Source organism: Anguilla rostrata, chromosome 1 (assembly GCF_018555375.3).
Source record: "Anguilla rostrata isolate EN2019 chromosome 1, ASM1855537v3, whole genome shotgun sequence".
NCBI lineage: Eukaryota > Metazoa > Chordata > Actinopteri > Anguilliformes > Anguillidae > Anguilla > Anguilla rostrata.
The window spans coordinates 31,563,730-31,583,061 of record NC_057933.1 but is presented as its reverse complement, the minus strand read 5'-3'; the positions used below and the strand labels follow the sequence as shown (position 1 = coordinate 31,583,061).

At 37.6% G+C, this 19,332-nt stretch overlaps 1 protein-coding gene across 2 annotated transcripts in view; it reads right to left on the bottom strand.

Moving 5' to 3' along the window:
• Positions 1 to 19,332, bottom strand: part of grm1b (glutamate receptor, metabotropic 1b) — a 68,889-nt gene that overhangs the window by 9,468 nt on the left and 40,089 nt on the right. For both annotated transcript variants that reach the window (XM_064334718.1, XM_064334726.1), the window contains exons 5-7: positions 11,985 to 12,231; positions 9,187 to 9,355; positions 4,313 to 4,439 (exon numbers count right to left, since the gene is read on the bottom strand). In XM_064334718.1, the coding sequence (XP_064190788.1) occupies positions 4,313 to 4,439; positions 9,187 to 9,355; positions 11,985 to 12,231 (543 nt within the window). The remainder of the gene's footprint in view (positions 1 to 4,312; positions 4,440 to 9,186; positions 9,356 to 11,984; positions 12,232 to 19,332) is intronic.

Here is a 19,332-nt window from a genome sequence, read left to right as displayed (position 1 = left end):
AAACTGCAGTGAGGTCCAACAGGCCTAAAATGAGCAGTGGCCTGCCGTCCGCCATTGAAACTTTGAGTAAAGCAGTCTCTGTAAACTGTGTAAACTGGAAACCAGATTGGAATTTTTTAGAAAGATTATTATTGCACATATAATCAGTTAGTTGCTTGAAAACAAAATTTTCAAATACTTTGGACAAAAATGGGAGTTTGGAAATGGGACGGAAGGTATTGGGTTCAAAGGGATCATGGTTAGGCTTTTGAAGAAGATAACAGATGAGTGCACATTTCAAACAGGCAGAAACAGTGCCTGTAGCATTGTTTAGCAGAGAGGAGTTCATAACAGAATATATACAGTATATATAAAAAATATATAGACAAAGAGTTTCAAACACCTCAAAAATCTAGTCGGATCTTCAAAAATCTAGTCGACCTTCAAAAATCTAGTAGGTAAAATATCCTGATGACATGTTCAAGCTAGACACAACCTTTAACAGTGATTCTGAAAATGTTTATGCAAAAGAGGAGAATGAGAAAGTCACACAATAGAAGATATTCAAATCATGATCAGGATGAGTAACTGTGATGATGTGACTTTTTATGATCCTGATTTTCTTAAAATATTCCAAGAACAATTCACAGACAGCAGAGGAGTGTTCAGTGCTACTGATTTTGAGAGCCTGAACAAGTCTCTCTATTGTGTTAAATAAAGTTCTAGGGTTATGTGAGCTCTCAGGGATGAGATGAGATATATAACTATCCCTGGCAGTCTTAACAGCTGAATTAAATTCAGTCATCAGATCTTTCATGCGCTCATTAAAAAATTTAGTTCATTTTCGTTTGGCTTTGAGACATTCTCTTTTAATAGCGTGGGTGGGCTCATTTAGCCACGTAGATGTCACGGTTGTGCCTCCTCTGTTACCGCCTGTGCCTCCTCCGTTCCCGCCTCCCTGTAGTTTTTGTCCTGTCTCGCGTCCCTTAGTTTGGTCTGCCTGTGTATGTCTCGTTATTCAATTATTTGCTGTCTCGTTATTTAATCATTGTTCCCACCTGCCTATCATTATCCCTCACCTCTCTGTGTTAATTGTGCATTATGTTCTCCTGTGTCTTGTTAGCCCCTGTCTATTTAAGTTCTTAGTTTGCCTGACTCGGGTGCTGGTTCCTTGTGTTCTGCCTGCTTGTTTTCTGCCCTGACTGTGTTCTGCCCTCATGGTGTGTTCATGGTGTTCTGTGTGTTTTCAAGTATTTCGAGTTTCCCTGCTTGTTTTCTTGTTTTTGTTTTTTCTAGTGTTTTGAGCTCCTCATGGTGTTTTCTGTTAAGAATTTTTGTGTTTTTGGGATTTGCCCCTCGTGGCGTTTTGTTTGTTATCTGTCTACTTTTGAGAGTAAAGTCTTTATTTAAAATGTACCCTTTTGAGCCTCCTGAGTTTTTCACTCTGCACCTGGGTCCTAACCCCCCAAAACGCCTGACAGGAGTACCTTTAGGGGAGAACTTTATTTTATTTTCAAGAGGGAAAATTTTATTTAGTATGAAAAGGGAAAATGTGTTCATATTTGCCAAAAGGATCCCTGATATCCCATTATTTGGCAAATCTAAACACTGTTGATTGATGACAAGTTCAAATTGACTAGCAGTGGGACGAGTTCATTGACCGGGTTATAATGAGATTAGATGTAGTTTTGGTGGGAGAGAAACAGGATAAGTTGGAAAAAAAATTTATTAACATGATTAGTAACTGGCCGACAAATGATCTAAACCCTACAGAAAATCAAGACTGAGAAAGGTTTCTTTATTGTTCCCTATTGGCATGACTACATAGACATAAAAGGTATATTGAAAACTTCAAAAAACCACAACTCATCCAGTTCTGCATACGTCCTGTTTTTGGCAATAAAAAAAACATTCCTAATTGCTTGTTTAAATATCCATGCAGAGTATGTTCCTTTGAACCAACAGCATTTTGTCCTGTGAATACTGCAGATATTAACTATTTGTAGTTATTTTTTGATTATTACAATTGTGCTGCACCTCTGTTACAACTGTTCTGCACATGCTTTGCAATTGTAACATTGCACTATATTAATGTTTGTTTAAATTGTACAAAAACCATTTGTGATCACCTCAATCTTAATGTGACTTATTGTAGCCGACAAGTGCACACACTGTGTAGTGAAATTTCACAGCTTTTTATTGCACTACTTCTAAGTAATTCAGTAAAAAATGAAAATTGTTACAATTCTGCCAGTTCTCATGTATTCAAATTATCTACTTTACCATGAGTGGTAATCCCATTCTATGAAAATCAGTAATTTGAATTAAAGTATACCAACGAAATATTCATTTTCTTTGCATGAGTATTATCATTTTATGCAGAACAATACTGGACAAAGCAATGCATGTTCACATTGATCATAAAATTTCCACCAGTGAGATACATTAGACGGCTCAATTTTGTTGGTAGGTACTAATACATATAGGAATTAGTGATGATTATTACTTGTATAAGTTAAATGCTAATTATATTTACATTTTTGTTTTATATTATGGTTACATATTATATTTATGATGCCAAAAAGATACACTGTTGCAAATATTGTCAACCTCATCAAACCAATTTGTGCCAGTCATTTTAACTACAGTCAATTAAAATAAAAAGATTGAAGAAAAGATTCTGTTTATTGTCATTCTGTATTGTCAAAATACAGTACCCCAGATACCTCATTACATAAGAACAGCCATAAACAATTAAAAATAAAGAAATATTTATTTTTATTAGAATGATAAAAAATGGGGAAAATGCAATGAACAATAAATGCAAAATACACATTTTTCCTGATTCTAGAATCTATATCAGTCAAATTGGTCATATGATCAATGAAAACCATTTATTGCCTTCTGAATAAGACACAATCATGCGCACAATGCACGGGAAAGCTCCGGAATTATCAATGCACTGTATGATAGGCTGTTACTTATGCTGTAGATCTGGTCTGAGCAGGCAGGTGCCAAAGGGTGCAAATGGAAAACTAGATCCAAAAATTCTGATGAGCTGCACCAAAATTGCACTTCGCTATGCAATATTGACTGACACACCCTCAGCTGTGTCTCACCTCCAACTTTGGTGCACAGTGAGTCACAAACTTTTTAAATGACTCGGGTGCATCAAAATGCAACAAAATTTTCTGAAGAAAATACCATTTCGCCAGTCTGCCAGCTTGCAAATGTCATGAAAAATAGAGCCCTAAGTGTAATGCAAATCACCTGTAATTTGAAATGGAGGGGAAGCAGGAACTAGAAATGAAAAACTGTTCCTTCTCTAGATTGTGCTTGGCTTCCCAAAACAATGAATCTGAACTCAACTCTGCAAGCCCCAGTTTAAAGGAAGTGACGAGCTCTAAAGTAGGTTTTCAGTTCAACTAAAAATAAGTACCCTAAACTGAGGGACAGTGCAAAGACAAGAAGAGGACAAAGAGATGGCATGTTTAAGAGGAAACAACAGTACCCATCAACCCTGGCACAGGAAGTAGTCATAATTATCTCTTATAATTATAATTATCAGTGACTTGGGGCCTTGGAATTCCTACTACAAATGTATTTAAAGATGGTTTAAGATAACACTTTAAATTGGGACTTAAATTGCTTTCTTAAACCATCTTTAAATTAAAAGATTCAGTGTTTCTCCCATGAGTCTTTGCTGTAAAGTGGCTTCTTTCATTCCCTTTTCATTTGCTCTAGTTTTATTCCTGGCCATTCTCATTTCAGCCCCTGCACTGGTTAGGCAGGAGGCTGCTGTTGATGGTCACATCTGCTGCTGTCTATCAAGTCAGAGAGGATCCTCCAGCTCACGGTTCCTGACTGACATGCCTTAATAAGGCAGGGGAAGCTAGTCACTCACATGAGGAAAACTGTCATGAGAGGATTTTAAGCTTTTGGAAGCAAAAGCAGCATCCAGTCAGCTGGCCATGGAAAGGCAAAAGCCTGTCTCAATGAACTGCATTTGAATTATGCCTTATATACATTTTGTGCTTTCATTCCTTCTTATTGGATGTATATTTCTCATGTAGTGAGGACATTTAATTAATGTGACGGTCATGATGTCACACTTCAGACATCACTCCCATCATATCCTTCATTCATTTTAATCTGGCCTCTTGGTTTCCTTATAGTATTTCTCTTTCCTTCTACCAAAGTACTTTTAGCTAAAAACTGCCAGTAACAGAGATGTAGAGAGAGGGGGGATAGTGGGAGAAAGAAAGAGGAAAGGGGGGAGAGAGTGTAGGCAGATAATGTGAGTAGCGAGTGGATAAAAGGAGAGCTCCAGTACCTTCCAACTCCTTGTCAGGCCACCAGCCGAGGTCACAGGCCTTGCAAGTGAACTCGTCCTGAACAATCTCGTTGTCCTTGCACGCAGTGCAGATCCAACAGCAGCTCACCTCCCCTTTTCTGATCACCTGCATGTGACACACACATGCACACAGAGCTGATTTCCTATAGATCACACACACACACACACACAGTTTACACTCTGATTCTTTTGCTTGTGAGTGTGTCTAGAAGGAGGATTTCAATTTGTTGGACAAATGATTAAGATTTTGGCCATATCTATAATTCATGTGTTCATGATTGGCAGGGGGTGATCAATGATATGTAACAATGTGATAGTACATTTTTGGACTGAAAATTATTTTAAAATAAATTATCATTAAGGTGAAATATACAGTGTCGTGACTTCCTGACTTCCTCTATTATTACGTATTGGTGACACTGAATGGTTTCAGAACTTTAGACCAAATGTTATATTAGACAAAGGGAACCTGAGTAAACACAAAACACATGTTTTAAATAATTATTTTATTTAATGAAAAACATTTTCAGACAACCATATCACCCATGTGAAAAAGGTAATGGCCCCCTTAAACTTTTAGCAGCAATAACTGAAATCAAACGCTTCCTATAATTTGATATCAGTCTTTCAGATCGCTGTGGCGGCATTTTAGCCTGCTCTTCTTTGCAGAACTGCTTTAATTCAGGCAAATTGGTAGGTGTTTGAGCATGAACTTCTTGTTTCAGCCACTGCCACTGCATCTCTATTGGGTTCAAGTCAGGACTTTGACAAGGCCACTCCAGAACTTTAATTTAGTTTCTTTTCAGCCATTCAGATGTGGACTTGCTTTTGTGTTTTGGATCATTGTCTTGCTGCATAACCCAATTATGCTTCAGCGTCTGCTCACGGGCAGATGACTGGACATTTTCCTTAAGAATTTTGTGGCACAGAGCAAAATTTATGTTTCCTTCAATAATGGCAAGTCATCTGGATCCTAAATCAGTAAATCATCCCCACACCATCACACTACCACCACCATGTTCGACTGTGAAATGCTGTACTTGCTTTATGCCAGACATAATGGGACCCGTGCCATCCAAAAAGCTCTACTTTGGACTCAACTGTCCATAAAACACTATCCCAAAATGGGATCATCCAGGTGCTTTTTTGCTAATGTGAGACAAACATTGATGTTTCTCTTAGTTAGCAGTAGTTTTCACCTTGCTACTCTCCCATTAACCCCATTTTTTCCCAGTCTCTTTCTTATTGTGGAGTCATGAACACTAACCATAGGTGAGGGTAGAGGGGACTGCAGTTCTTTGGATGTTCTGGGTTCTTTTGTGACCTGGATAAGCTATTGCTGTGCCCTTGGAGACAATTTTGCATTTTGGCCACTCCTGGGAAGATTCACCACTGTTCTAAGTGTTCCTTATTTGGAAATATTGGCCCTCATTTACGAAACGAATGTACAACAGAAAAGTGGGCGTACGGTCATTTCTACGCAATGCTCGGCATTTATGAATTTGGACGTGAGCGGAGGCCATGATAAAATCTGACGTCAAGTCTCAACTCGTGTACGCAAGTTGTCATGTCAGCGTGGACTTGCGGTGCAGCATAGTAAATTTGGAGTCGGAGAATTATTATTAGACCATATTCTGACTGGCATCTAAGCATATGCAGCCACATATTCATCACTTAGAATATTTTGCCATAGGCTACATATTTTTATTTTGTAAAGGCCTAAATCGACTGTGCCATATCCCTAACATAAATACTTATTTTCTAATTGTTTGCAATTAACGGGGTTAACAGTTTTTTGGTGTAGGCTATGAGATTAATTTCTCTTTCATTTTGAGAGAGCCTACTTGTTAGGCTACGCTACTGGTGACATAATTAAAAGGTTATATTTTACATAATTATTAGGTTAGATGCTTATTCAGTCACCTATTTAAACAAGAGCTTTGACAGTCATCAAATCTCGACAATGGCAGATCTGGCTCTGTTAGAAGACCTCTACGCGCCCGTAAACCAAAATATGAAACGAAAGCATGTTTATAACATCATTAAAATGAAGAAATAAATTAAGCCTGCAACCGTGTAATTATTTAAATACTAGTAGCCTAGGCTATTAAATTTTTACCATTATCCGGCTCGGACACAGGTGGTGCGTCTATGTCTCCTCCGCCACCTGTTATGCCTGAAATGGAAGCAGACCCGATAAGCGCGGACACTGCGCCAATGCAAGCCTGGAATCCAGCTGGCCTCCTCCAGTCAGCTGGGTGCTGCGCCTACGGGCTGCAACACGCTTTTTGGTGGCGAGTTTGAGGTCTGACCATTTTTTCTTCACCTAAATGTAAAGAATTACGATATAAGCTAATTACTATTATATATATATAGGCTATACATATCATGGATGTATAAATTAAATATTCCAACCTCAGATAGAGTGTCATGGTTCTGTGTTTTCCTGTCTGTGTTTCCCTTGTTGGGCCGCCAGATGGCGGCACTTCTGTTTTGTGTCCTGCTCCCCCCCTGTTAATTGTATGATTGTTTTCAATTGTCTCGTTATTCCATCATTGTTCCCACCTGTGTCTTGTCATCCCCTCCTTCTGGTTTGATTGTTTTTTGAGTTCACCTGTGTCTTGTTACCCCCTGTCTATTTAAGTTCTTTGTGCACTTGACTCGGGTGCTGGTTCCTTGTGTTTGTTTCCTACACCGTATGTACCTGCCTGTATTTTGTTTGACCTGCCCTTGTGCTCTGCCTGCCCGTGTTTGTGAGTTCCTCTTGTTTTCTGTTTTATTTAGATATTTTTTGAGTTTGTTTTTGCCCATTGTGCCCTTGTCTGTTCCCTGTTTGTGTTTGCCTTTTTTTGTTGTAGTAAAATCTTTGTTAATTTTCCCTTTTTGAGTTTGTCTTTTGTTACTCTGCGCCTGGGTCCCACCCCCCGTACCGTGACAGAGTTTGATTGTCCACGGCAACGCTGTTGACCGAGGCAGTGATTTCCTTCCACACTGCATTTTTATGACTTCCTTCTATGCCACTTTTCAGTCTGCCAAATAGAACTAATTGGTTCAGATTCTATTTCTAGGTCGGATAAATTTCTCTTCTTGGCCGTATTGCGCTTCTCCATGTCGTAAACTCTAGGGGCGAGGCCTCTAAACCGAGAATATATAGGGATCGTGATATTTAAATGACGATTGTTTTAAGCCGCCACATTTATGAACGCCCGATCATTCTTACGCTGTGATTGGCAAGATACGAACGTTTCATGAATCACACGTGAACCCTGTCCTAAGATGATTTCTGCGCTCGGATCTGCGCTGGTTTCTACGTTAGATTGATAAATGAGGGCCATTGGCTCTTGCTGTGGTTTGTGAGTCCCAGAGACTTAGGAATGACTAACCTTTTCCTGACTGATGTATTGCAACAACTTTTTCCAACTGGAATTTCCTTTAATCGTGGTATAGTGTGATTATAGAAATTTTGTGGTGACTACTTCACTTTGGTAAGAGTCAATATGAGTGAGCTTTAGATTCAACAGGGCTGGCTGCAATCAAGCCTGGCTGTGTTCAATCAGCTGAATCTAATTACTAATTAAATTAGGCTAATTGGCTGATTGAGTAGCTAATTACTTTCTCAAATGGGTGATATGGGTGTCTAACCTTTTCCATTAAATGAAATAAAATGTGTTTTGTGTTTACTCAGTTTCCCTTTGAATAATATTACTTTTTCTCTTAAGATCTGAAACCATTCAGGGTGAGAAAATATGCAATAATAGAGGAAATCAGGAAGGAGGAAAATATTTTTTCATGGCACTGTGCAAGTATACATATGTTTTAAGTGAAAAAGGCCATTGCACCAGCACACATTCACCATGTGCGTGCAAACCCTTTCTCAGCAAAAGAAGCTTTCATGATCTTGCATCATTATTTGTTTAATGAAATTTATTTTATATTGAATAAAGAAGAATCATCTCTCACTAAGATTAAGCAAAGATGGTGGGTGATTTGATCGATGGTATGATAAGTTACTATGCTTTTGATACAAAATGTGTTTTTGAAATTGTAAGAGACATTATTTTGGCTTTAGTCAAAAATTTATAAATTAAAATGAATTATTTTTTGTGAATCACTTTTACTGTCCACAAACTGCCAATTGTCAGCTAACATGAACTGTGATGCACACACACAAGCATTTATTCACATACACAGGGCTGATCATGATCACAAATCATGAATTACCTATTGGTGCAAGAAGGAATAGCCCACTTATTTTAAAGTGCATATACACTCACCGGCCACTTTATTACAGTAGGTACACCTTGCTAGTACCGGGTTGGTCTTCTGCTGCTGTAGCCCATCTGCTTCAAGGTTCGACATGTTGTGCATTCAGAGATGCTCTTCTGCATACCTCAGTTGTAACGAGTGGTTTTTGAGTTACTGTTGCCTTTCTATCAGCTCGAACCAGTCTGGCCATTCTCCTCAGACCTCTGCTATCAACAAGGCAGAGAACTGCCGCCCACTGGATATTTTCTCTTTTTCGAACCATTCTCTGTAAACCCTAGAGATGGTTGTGCGTGAAAGTCCCAGTAGATCAGCAGTTTCTGAAATACTCTAACCAGCCTGTCTGGCACCAACAACCATGCCACGTTTAAAGTCACTTAAATAACCTTTTTACCCCATTCTGATGCTTGGTTTGAAGTTCAGCAGATTGTCTTGACCATGTCTACATGCCTAAATGCATTGAGTTGCTGTCACGTGATTGGCTGATTAGATATTTGCGTTAACGAGCGGTTGAACAAGTGTACCTAATAAAGTGGCCGGTATAATAGCGTATAATAAAGCATAAATATGTGTAAGGAGGAGTAGGCTACCTTGATCTGGCCCCTGGAGCAAGGCTCACTGCAGACAGAGTGGACCATCTCGCTGCGGTTCATCTGGAGGGCATTGTCGTCAATGGTGAGCATGCCCTCATGCCAGAAGCCTACTTTTATGTAGTCATACTGATCATTCTCCACATACTGCAGGTTCATGATGTCATACCTGTCAGAAAGGGCAAGAGCAAGGATAGCAAGTGCTTATGGGAAAATGTCAGAAAGGCCAGTTCTGTTATACTTCAAGAAATGTTTGTGTCTACATGTGTGTGCACATTTATACACTGAGCTCCATAATGTTTGCGCCAAAAAAAAAAATGTTTTTATTTGGGTCGATACTACGCAATTTAAATTTGAAATCAAACAATTGACATGTAGTTAAAGTGCACATTTTCAGCTTTTATTAAAGGGTATTGTTATACACTTTGTTTCTACATGTAGAAATTAGAGTATCTTTTATACATAACCCCCATTTCAGGGCTGTGTATAAAATGTCATGTAAATGAAAGGAGTCATGTTTAGTACTTTGTTACATATCCTTTGTATGCAATGACTGCTTAGAAGTCTGTGACCCACAGACATCACAAAGTGCTAAGTATTTTCTCTGGTGATGCTCTACAAGTATAGCCATCTTCAGCTCCTGCTTGTTTTGGGGGCTAGTTGCCTTTTCTCTTCAGCCTATGAAACACATGTTCAATTGCATTAAGATCAGGTGAATGACTTGGCCAGTCAAGAATATTTCAGTTTTTGGCTTTGAAAAATTTCTATGTTGCTTTAGCGGTATGATTCAGATTGTTGTCTTGCTGTAAAATTAAGAATCATCCAATGAGTTTGGAGGCATTTGCTTCAGCTTGACCATAGGGGAGAGTGGGGAAGTAATAGTTTTTATATTTGGCTCAATTTTGAAAATTTTATTATAGATAGATTAATCAATTTTTAATACAAACAACCTAGATCCTTTGGCTATGATTAAACATCAAAATGAAATTTCTGGGACATACTTTTCACTAGCAATCCGACCGAAAGTCCGGAGAGTGAAATTTACATTTAACCCAGAAGTAGAAGTAAAAATTAATGTGGCACAGGATACACCTAACAGTCTTAATTGCTTTAAAAGTTAACACAAATTAACTTTTTCAATTCAATACAATTCCAATGTTGTATAATGCGTGGCCTACCTATATCAGTGAAAATTTATCACAAGACTATACATTATTCTTTGGTTCCTGTCTAATGCCTGCTCGATCCAAATAGTCAATGTCACATCTCACCACGTTGCCTAAAGTTAAAGATGAGTTAATTAAATGTCTGAGTTGAACAAATCCAATCAATCCGTCAATCAATAGTCTATTGACAACAGGCTAACAACCTTGTTTGGTTTAACCCCACAGGGGGGTGTCTGCACCTTTGCCTCGCTAGCAATCCCAGCAAGCAAGTATGCTATATCAAAACTATGTGACCTGTTAGTCACAAAACGACTATGTACGATGACATACATTTGGATTCCTTAACATACACTCACACTACAGTAGCCAAACACTTTCTTTTAGCCAAAACAGACTTCTGGCAATATCTGCCAAAATATCGACTGAACTCTCCAGCCGTTCGTTGGAGACAAGGAGATGGTAATTCTGTGTGTTTAATTAAATGTGTCGTTTAAGCTCGATGCATCTTCCTAAAAAGTCTGTGTTACATTTTACCCCACCTTCCCCTATAAGATGCTTTTGTATGTTTCAGAGTTGATTCCGCTGCTGCTATCTGCAATTATATCATCAATGAAGACAAGTGAGCCATTACCTGTGGCAGCCATACAAGCCCCCATAACACCACCACCGTGTTTCACAGATGAGGTGGGAGCTATGGATCTTGGGCAGTTCCCTTTGGCCTCCACACTTAGCTTTTACCATCACTCTGATACAAATGAATCTTAGTATCATCTGTCTTCAAAACCTTTTTCCAGAACTCTGCAGGCACATTTAGGTACCTCTTGGCAAACTGTAACCTGGCCATCCTTTTTGTGTACATCTTACAGTGTAGCCTCTGTAGTTCTCTGTAGTTCACTTCGCACCTGGTGATGGATATGGGTCACAGACTTCAAACAGTCATTGCACATCAAATACAACAAAGTACTAAACATGACTAATTTCTTTACATAATATTAATATGTCCCAAACATAATGGTGCCCTGGAATGGGGGGGCTATGTATAAATATTTGTTGTAATTTCTACATGGTGAGACCAAAATGGATAAAAAATACCCTTTAATAAAAGCTGAGAATCTGCACTTTAACCACATGTGAATTATCTGATTACAAATCTAAAATTGTGGAGAACATTGTCAAAATGTGTCTTTGTTTCAAACATTATGGAACCCATGGTATATACTGTATACATGTATAAAACAGAGCTGGCCAAAGTGAAAAAGTGACACATGAAAAAGGACTTTTTTTCAAAGTAGCTAAATTGCAGTCACATTAAGGTAAATGCCAATTAGCAGTATGGGTCAGCTATAAAAAGATATTTACAATCAGCATTTTAATATGGAACACAAGACTACTAATATAGTTCCAAAGAGGCCAAAACATCAGTGCTTGAATTGTAGGTGCATCATATATAGAAGCTGCAAAATAATTTTATGTGGCAGGGAGAAGTGTCAAAAATTATGATAACATATGCCAAACACAAACAAACTGCACCGGCAGAGAGTAATAGTGACCCTTGGAGTCTCTGATAGGACATGAGGTCAGATTAAAGGTTTGATCTGATTGATAACATAAGCAGCCAACTGGAGGAATCACCTGCCGGGTGTGTCCCCGTTCTCATCAAACCACACCTCCTCTCCAGACACGCCAGCAAAGGAGGTCTTGAGCAGGAATTCCAGCAGTTTTCTGCCATCCACTGGGTCCATGGCGTCGCATAAGCCCTCATGCCCAGGGCAAAGCTCGCGGTGCATGTCGTGCAGACCGTGGGCCATGGCATAGATGGCATTGATGACAAAGCCCATCTTGCTGTCCTGAACATAGTTCTCTTCTAGGTTCTCATACCCTGCAGACAGGCGAGTGTATAAGATGAATTTCTGTTGTGTTGCACCAACAACCTTACATCTATACTTTCATTGAAAATAAAGTCGCTTTCACATGACAAGCATCAAACGCTGCGTTCAATGCCAAGCAAGGCAGTGACTACACATGAGAAGAATGCTGCCAGCTGTTGAAGCTTAACATCATCCATCCAGGAAAGCTGTTGATTCGGAAACTGTAACAAGTGGTGATAGTAGTAGGTTGTCAGTGGTATAAAGTTAAATTGTGAACTTGTTTTGTGTAACCAAAAATCCTGGGATTATCCCAAAATGTTCTTCCATGTTTACATCTGCCTGGTTCATATAAAGCTGTGATGTGATTGGACACGCTACGAAAGGTCAGCTTCAAACAAGGTCATAGTTCAAATTAACTGAACTTTGAGGATCGCAATCTTGCATTATTTTGAGCTGTGTGCTATGCATCAACACTTCCTCCATAGGAATTTAATGGTTTGATGATAAGTTGAGTGTTTTGACGCTGATCATGTGAAAGCAGCTTAAGAAAACCATTATGTTTGATGCACAAATTATATTGTGCTCTAATAATAATAATAATAATAATAATAATAATAATAATGAATTGTATTCACATTGCGTTTTCATAATCTCGAATTTGTATCCATTCAACCACCCAAAATGTGTACTTATTCTACTAATGATGGACTCCTCATATCACATGACTTAACTAGTAACTACACTCACTGTTTCAGCCTGGCTCTGCCAGCTACATAATTTTGAAAAATTCTTCCTGGGGTGGGTGGAGTTCAGGGGCGTAAGAAGCAGGGGGGGACAGCGGGGGACATGTCTCCTCCAATATTGGAAACAGTTAAACTTGTCCCCCTCGATAATAGCATCAGAAAAAAAAAAAAAAAAATTTCACCATGTACTATTTGTACCTTATTGAACCTTTTTGTAGTTGTCCAATGACCATTACATGCACTTTTGTACGTCACTTTGGATAAAAGTGTCTGCTAAATAAATGTAATGTACTTTTATTTTGAAAGTCATGTTGCGGGAGTGCAGTCAACAAGTCCACCTGGTACAGCAAACATCATTGCTTATATTGGAGCCAAATCTTTAAAAAATCGCCCCATTCAAATCATGCAGTAGGTACCTACTAACTGTGGAGCACTAAACAAGAGTGCTAAATAAGAGTTCTGTCTTATTAAAAGTAAACAGACAAATTTGTGGGCAGAAACAAATTTCCAAGTGGATATCTTGACTAACACTTATATGACATAGTGACTCTGACATCAAGATTAGGGCAGGGTTAGAGTGGAATGCAGACAGAAAATTTGAAATGTTAGAGGACAGTAAAAAGATGCTTTTCTACTAGTTCTTTCTGCCAAATGATATTATTTGAGAAACGCTGAAATAATGACATTACATTTAAACTTATTATTATTCATTATTAAGTAGGCATACAAACTAGGGATGGGCATGAGTACTGGATCATTGGAGTGCTCAAAAGACAAGGACTGCACAAGCATTATACAGTATTCAGAAAAAAATGACTTGAAAATAAATCACGTGAAGTAACGTTTTTCATTTTTCATTCTTTATTTTTACATGGCAGCTTTAGCAGTTTGTTGTTTTATGGATAACAATGTTAGTTTAAGAAATCCTTGCCATGATCTAGCCATTTCAGCAGGTGTTGTGACTTTAAAGTGGTGGAGTTTGAAGGATCAAACCTGATCAACACAATGTTATTTGGCTGCTGTTGAGGATTCTAAGTAATCTTGAGTGTTCCATTGCTTTGAATAGTGTGTCAAAATGTCAGCTTAAAGTGAAGTCACATTAAAACTCCACATAAAAGTTTTTAGTCTACAATATGTTTATTTTAGAGTTAGTTAATATGTTTATTATTTATATTGATTTGTGGAAATTTTTGCTTTCCATGTATTATTATGTCTTTCCATTTTTATTGGCTACTATATAGCCTATATACAATAAAAACATGGCTTAATACCACCCCTAGGTACAGTGTGATAGGCTATATATCATATGCAACATATGCCTAACAATATATAGGCCTATCATTAAGGCTGGTTGTTTGTCATGGAAAATATTGGCTAAAGTCATGGAGCAGTCGCAGTAAAGTTGAAAATCACTGGAAACTGAAAAATACAACAGTATACCAAATTTTCCCAGAGTATGTGCTCTCTCTGGATGCACAAACATAGAGGATGAGGTCAAGGGTAATTTCTTGGTGTCTTTGTTTAGTTTCCTAAGAATGATGCAATTCAGAAGAAATGGGTGGCATTTTTTTAAAAGCTATGGCTACACTGGCATGACCTGACCACACCTATATAATCCTGAGGCCTTTTTCAATACAGATCTTATGCCTGACTTGAAATGTGTGTCATTATATTTATTGACATGACTCTGAATAGATATTTGGTGGATGTGTAGTGGATACAACCCCCTGTGGTAATGTATGGTTATTTAAACTATTTACACTCATGTTAAGGTGTTGCAAGTGTTAAGCAGAATTGTTAAATATAGTATATTGTTGATGCACATCATCATACGTTTTAAACACAAAACCTAACCAGTGCTATGAATGGCCAAAAATCATTTCATAAATAGGCTATAATCAGTGCAAATATCATAAATGGCAAAAGTACTTATTTTATAGATTGACATTCTATATCTGCAAATAACAACAACAAAATTAAACATTTATTTCACCTGGTGTGTTGTATTAGCAGTTCTCTATTCCGAAATCAGATATTCCAAAAGAGTTAATTTACATGCAGACCTAACATTGAATCGTGGGAAATGCAGTTCATCAAGGTGTTAACGGGGACATAGTTATTTTTCTTAAGTTAAACACATCTGCTCGGTTCCCTCACTTTATATGTTTAAAAAGAACCAAAAACGACACACTCATGAGCTAAAGCGCTCATGGCTAGCTTATGAGCTACTGTAAAGCATTATTAATCATAATACTGCAGCCTCACTGATTTAGAAGGACCTACCTGGCTAGCTACATAGCTAGCTATGTAGGACACAGCTGGGTAGTTTGCTAAGTAATACAACACAATTGTGACAGATAAAGAAGGGATGAAAATACTACAGATTTGTTCGTTATATTGCTTTGCAACGAAATTATGAAATAAGTAGGGCTTTCTATAAATGTACTTTTGAAGTTCAATATCGACATTCGCTTACATTTATTGATATACTGATGAAAGAAAAATGGTAGATTTTCGTTTTGGTTTGTATTGGAGAAACACATTAAGATGTGAGGAGCCCGTCATTCGCAGGATAAGTACAAATTTATGGTTCTGGAAATGTGTTGAATAGATACGTATTGGTCAGACCAGGTTGAAATGTCAGGGGGGACCCACCACCATTAACACGTAGCACCCTCCTGCCTTTTACTACATTATGTCATTTACCATAATCAAAATAAAACAATTAAAAGTGTGGGTTTTGGAACCAGAAGGAGAATTCATCATGAATCAAAACCTGCTGCTTCAATAACACATAGAGGGGATAGGACCATGTCTGACCTTGTCTGCTCTTATAGCACAATATAATCTGTGTCATAATCAAGGTAATGATAGGGTGTCCAGAGTTATTCTGTACTCACACACAACAGAACAAACAGCTGAGTTCTCCTTCGGAAATACGGTGAGCATTTTATCGTTTGTTTGTTTGTTTGCTGTAGATATTTATTGAAATAATATTACAAAATTGTAATTACTTGATTTGAATATTTCATTCAAATCATTAATGCCAGCTCACTCTGCTGTGTGTCTTTTCTTAGCTTTATTTTTAGAGATTTTGTGGCACTGTAGCATTTTTAAATTTTTTACAATTTCTTTTTAAATGACTCTGGTGAGGATGAGAAAGTTTTCCTGCCATAATTTGTAATGGCTAATTGTCAGTATTCAGAGCCGCATTCATGCTGTGAATTCCACTGCCAAATCAGGAGAGTAGACATCCATGGTTCTCCTCGGAAACATGGCGTGTCACCAGCTGCTGCTTTTCACATGGCACATTACAGCACAGCTAGACTGAGCAAAGTTGGAGGAAGAACTTCCATATGTGGCTTTCGCATTCAGTCCAAGGGTGTCTTATTGACCAGCAGGGGTCCCTGGATAGTGATGAATGCAGATCTCTAACTGACTGAGCCGACCTGTACTCTGGACAGCACAATTTCCCTGTGGACCTACGGGCCACAGTTGGCACTGACACGGTCCGAATTTGATCGAAGACCATGAGGCTCATTCATGCACGACAGCATGGTCCCTTAACCAAATGAGCTATCATTGGTGATTTTTTAAATGATTGTTTTGAAATCAATACATCACCTCCCTTTAAATGTAAATACAGTACAAAAATATCCAGCAGAGAATTGAGATGCTAATTTAATAAAAACTAGCAATATTGCAGCAATCATGACCATATTCCCTCATCCACACCAATTCTATACTGAAATAAGTTATATTTCAGTACAGAATATAGTAAATATAGTAAAAGAAATAGAAGGGTATTTCAAGTTATTTTACTGGACACTCTATCATTTAACGTTCAATCTATAACAAGCCGGCTAGAAGCATTATAAAGCATTACATCTGGTCTTTGTACGGTTTCATTGATCAAATGATTATGTCTGAGGCTTTTTCCAATGCTGACAACTAACAACTGAATTACCACATTGCATTATTTAGTTACATTAATCAATATTGATCAATTGCCTTTTCAATTAATGCACTGGTGACAACATCAACTGTGTTACACTCTTCACTTTCAAGTTACAGAGGTAAGCTACATTTGAAATTTATATTTTCAATATTGTGGGAAGGACAATGAACCAATGTCTAATTTTTTAAAAGACGTATCCTGATACACCCTCATACGGAAGAGGATTAGGGCCTCATGTGAAATTATTTTTTAGTTCTGACTTTAAAGTCAGAATTCTGAGATTAAAGTCAGAATTCTATCACCTATACGGAAGGATAGCACTTGAAATTTTTTAGTTCTACTTTAAAGTCAGAATCTGAGATTAAGTCAGAATTCTGAGAATAAATTCAGAACTCAAATTCTGACTTTATTCTCAGAATTCTGACTTTAAAGTCAGAACTCAAAAAAAAATTTCACTTGGCCCTAGTCCTCTTCTGTACCCATCAACATTAGTACTTAAGACTGCAAGAAGTCTTAATAACCTAAGTATGAATTCATTCTCCAATATGATGTAGACATATTCAGGTAAATGTCCTGTTTTACATACTTTGATACTTTTTACATGCAGCAACAATAACTGAGACACTTGCTGTAGTAAGCTACTGTTTCGCTAACACTCGTGAATACATGTAGTTTCTGTAACAAACAAATTTGTAATTATGTTTTCTTTTTTACTTCACAAATACTTTAAATGGGTATATGAATTTTGCTAAAACTTGACTATTATTGGCCTGTTCATATCACAACACAAATGAAGAGCCATGAAAAGATCCCTCACTATTTTGATAACCATAATATCATCTAATTTACATTCTAATTGTAAAGAGTTGTACTTGTAAAGAATTATGACAAGTCTTATGACTAGTGTGACTGAACCGTAACACAACCACACTCAGGTTTTCAGTGTGTATTGAGGAACCCACAAGCTTTCTCCCCTTATGAAAAAGTGATATATTTTGAAATATATAATCAGTATTATAATATGTGACGTAGACATATAACAAGGAATATTGTATATTGTAGGCAACATAATATATTTATGTCAGACACTGTTTCTTTCAGTGTTTATATTTATCAATTTATACATACATTGTCAAATGAAAATCCATTGCACAATACTGTACATGCATTAAATTGCATGTATGAAAAGGATCATAATAGTTGAACTGTATTCTGTATGCCATGAATTGGCACCCACACACACACACACACACATACACACGTGCACACAGACCTATATACATATATGTCTATATGTTTTTGAATACACATTTTCCCATATACAGATATATATCACTTTTCCATTTGACTGTGTGGATGCTTCATCAGTGTCCAGCGCATTGGTAACATGCAGAGAGGCAGCAGAGCAAACACCTTGTGCATCACACATGCTGCTGCGATCTCATTTTGCACTGCAGCGTCCAAATATCAGTGAATGTGTCCTCATGGCACTGGAGGATGAGGCCTCCTTGTGCTTTTTTTGCTGTTGCAGTGCCTAAAAGCAGGTCAGTAGCTCTCTTTATATCAGAGGTCAACAGATATATGGTCGTCTCAGGCCTGTGTTTCTCTGCGAAATATGGAAAATCGAACTCTTGACTGAAATTCAGTCCACTTGCTGACCAATTCCTCAATTGGCCAACATTTGAAGTTCTTGTATGAAAGGTATTTAAAACCATGCCATGTGCACAATGAGGAAAATCTGGCTTTAGAAAAAAATTCAATTTCTTCAATAAGATAGGGCAGATGAGGTTTTCATTTTCAGAATTTGGTATACACACTTTGCTGGTGAAAAAAGTTTTTAACTTCTATTTGCTAAATATTATATACATTCATTTTCAGCTTATTCATATGGAATAGAAAACAGTAGAGAATGATTTTTGATGAATTGCATGAGCCAGGTGGTTAACTACGGAGTCACTGCAGACAGTTGCTTTGGCCTGTCATTGGCCTGGAACATTCTATATCAGTCAACCTCCAGTTGCATTGCCACTGGGAAGTGCTACACACAACTACATACATACAGTACATACTTCATAAAACACACACTTACCATCTTGGAGCTCTGTATAAAGAAACAATAGAAGTAACAAAACAGCAAACTATGACTATACCATGGTTATGTTGCTGGAACACTGAACTTCATCATGACATTTACTGCTTTAAAAATACAACTGGTTACTAGGCACAGATGAAGAGAATGGTGTACACTATTTAAAATACAATTCACATAAGGATCAGCATTCTAAGGTTATTGAAATGATTTAAAAAATTAGCATATATTGTGATGATGAAAAGAAAGTGCGATCAGAAAAGCTGTTGTTGAAGAAGTGACTTAGATGCAAACAGGTAGATACACATGAAGTGTTTAAATG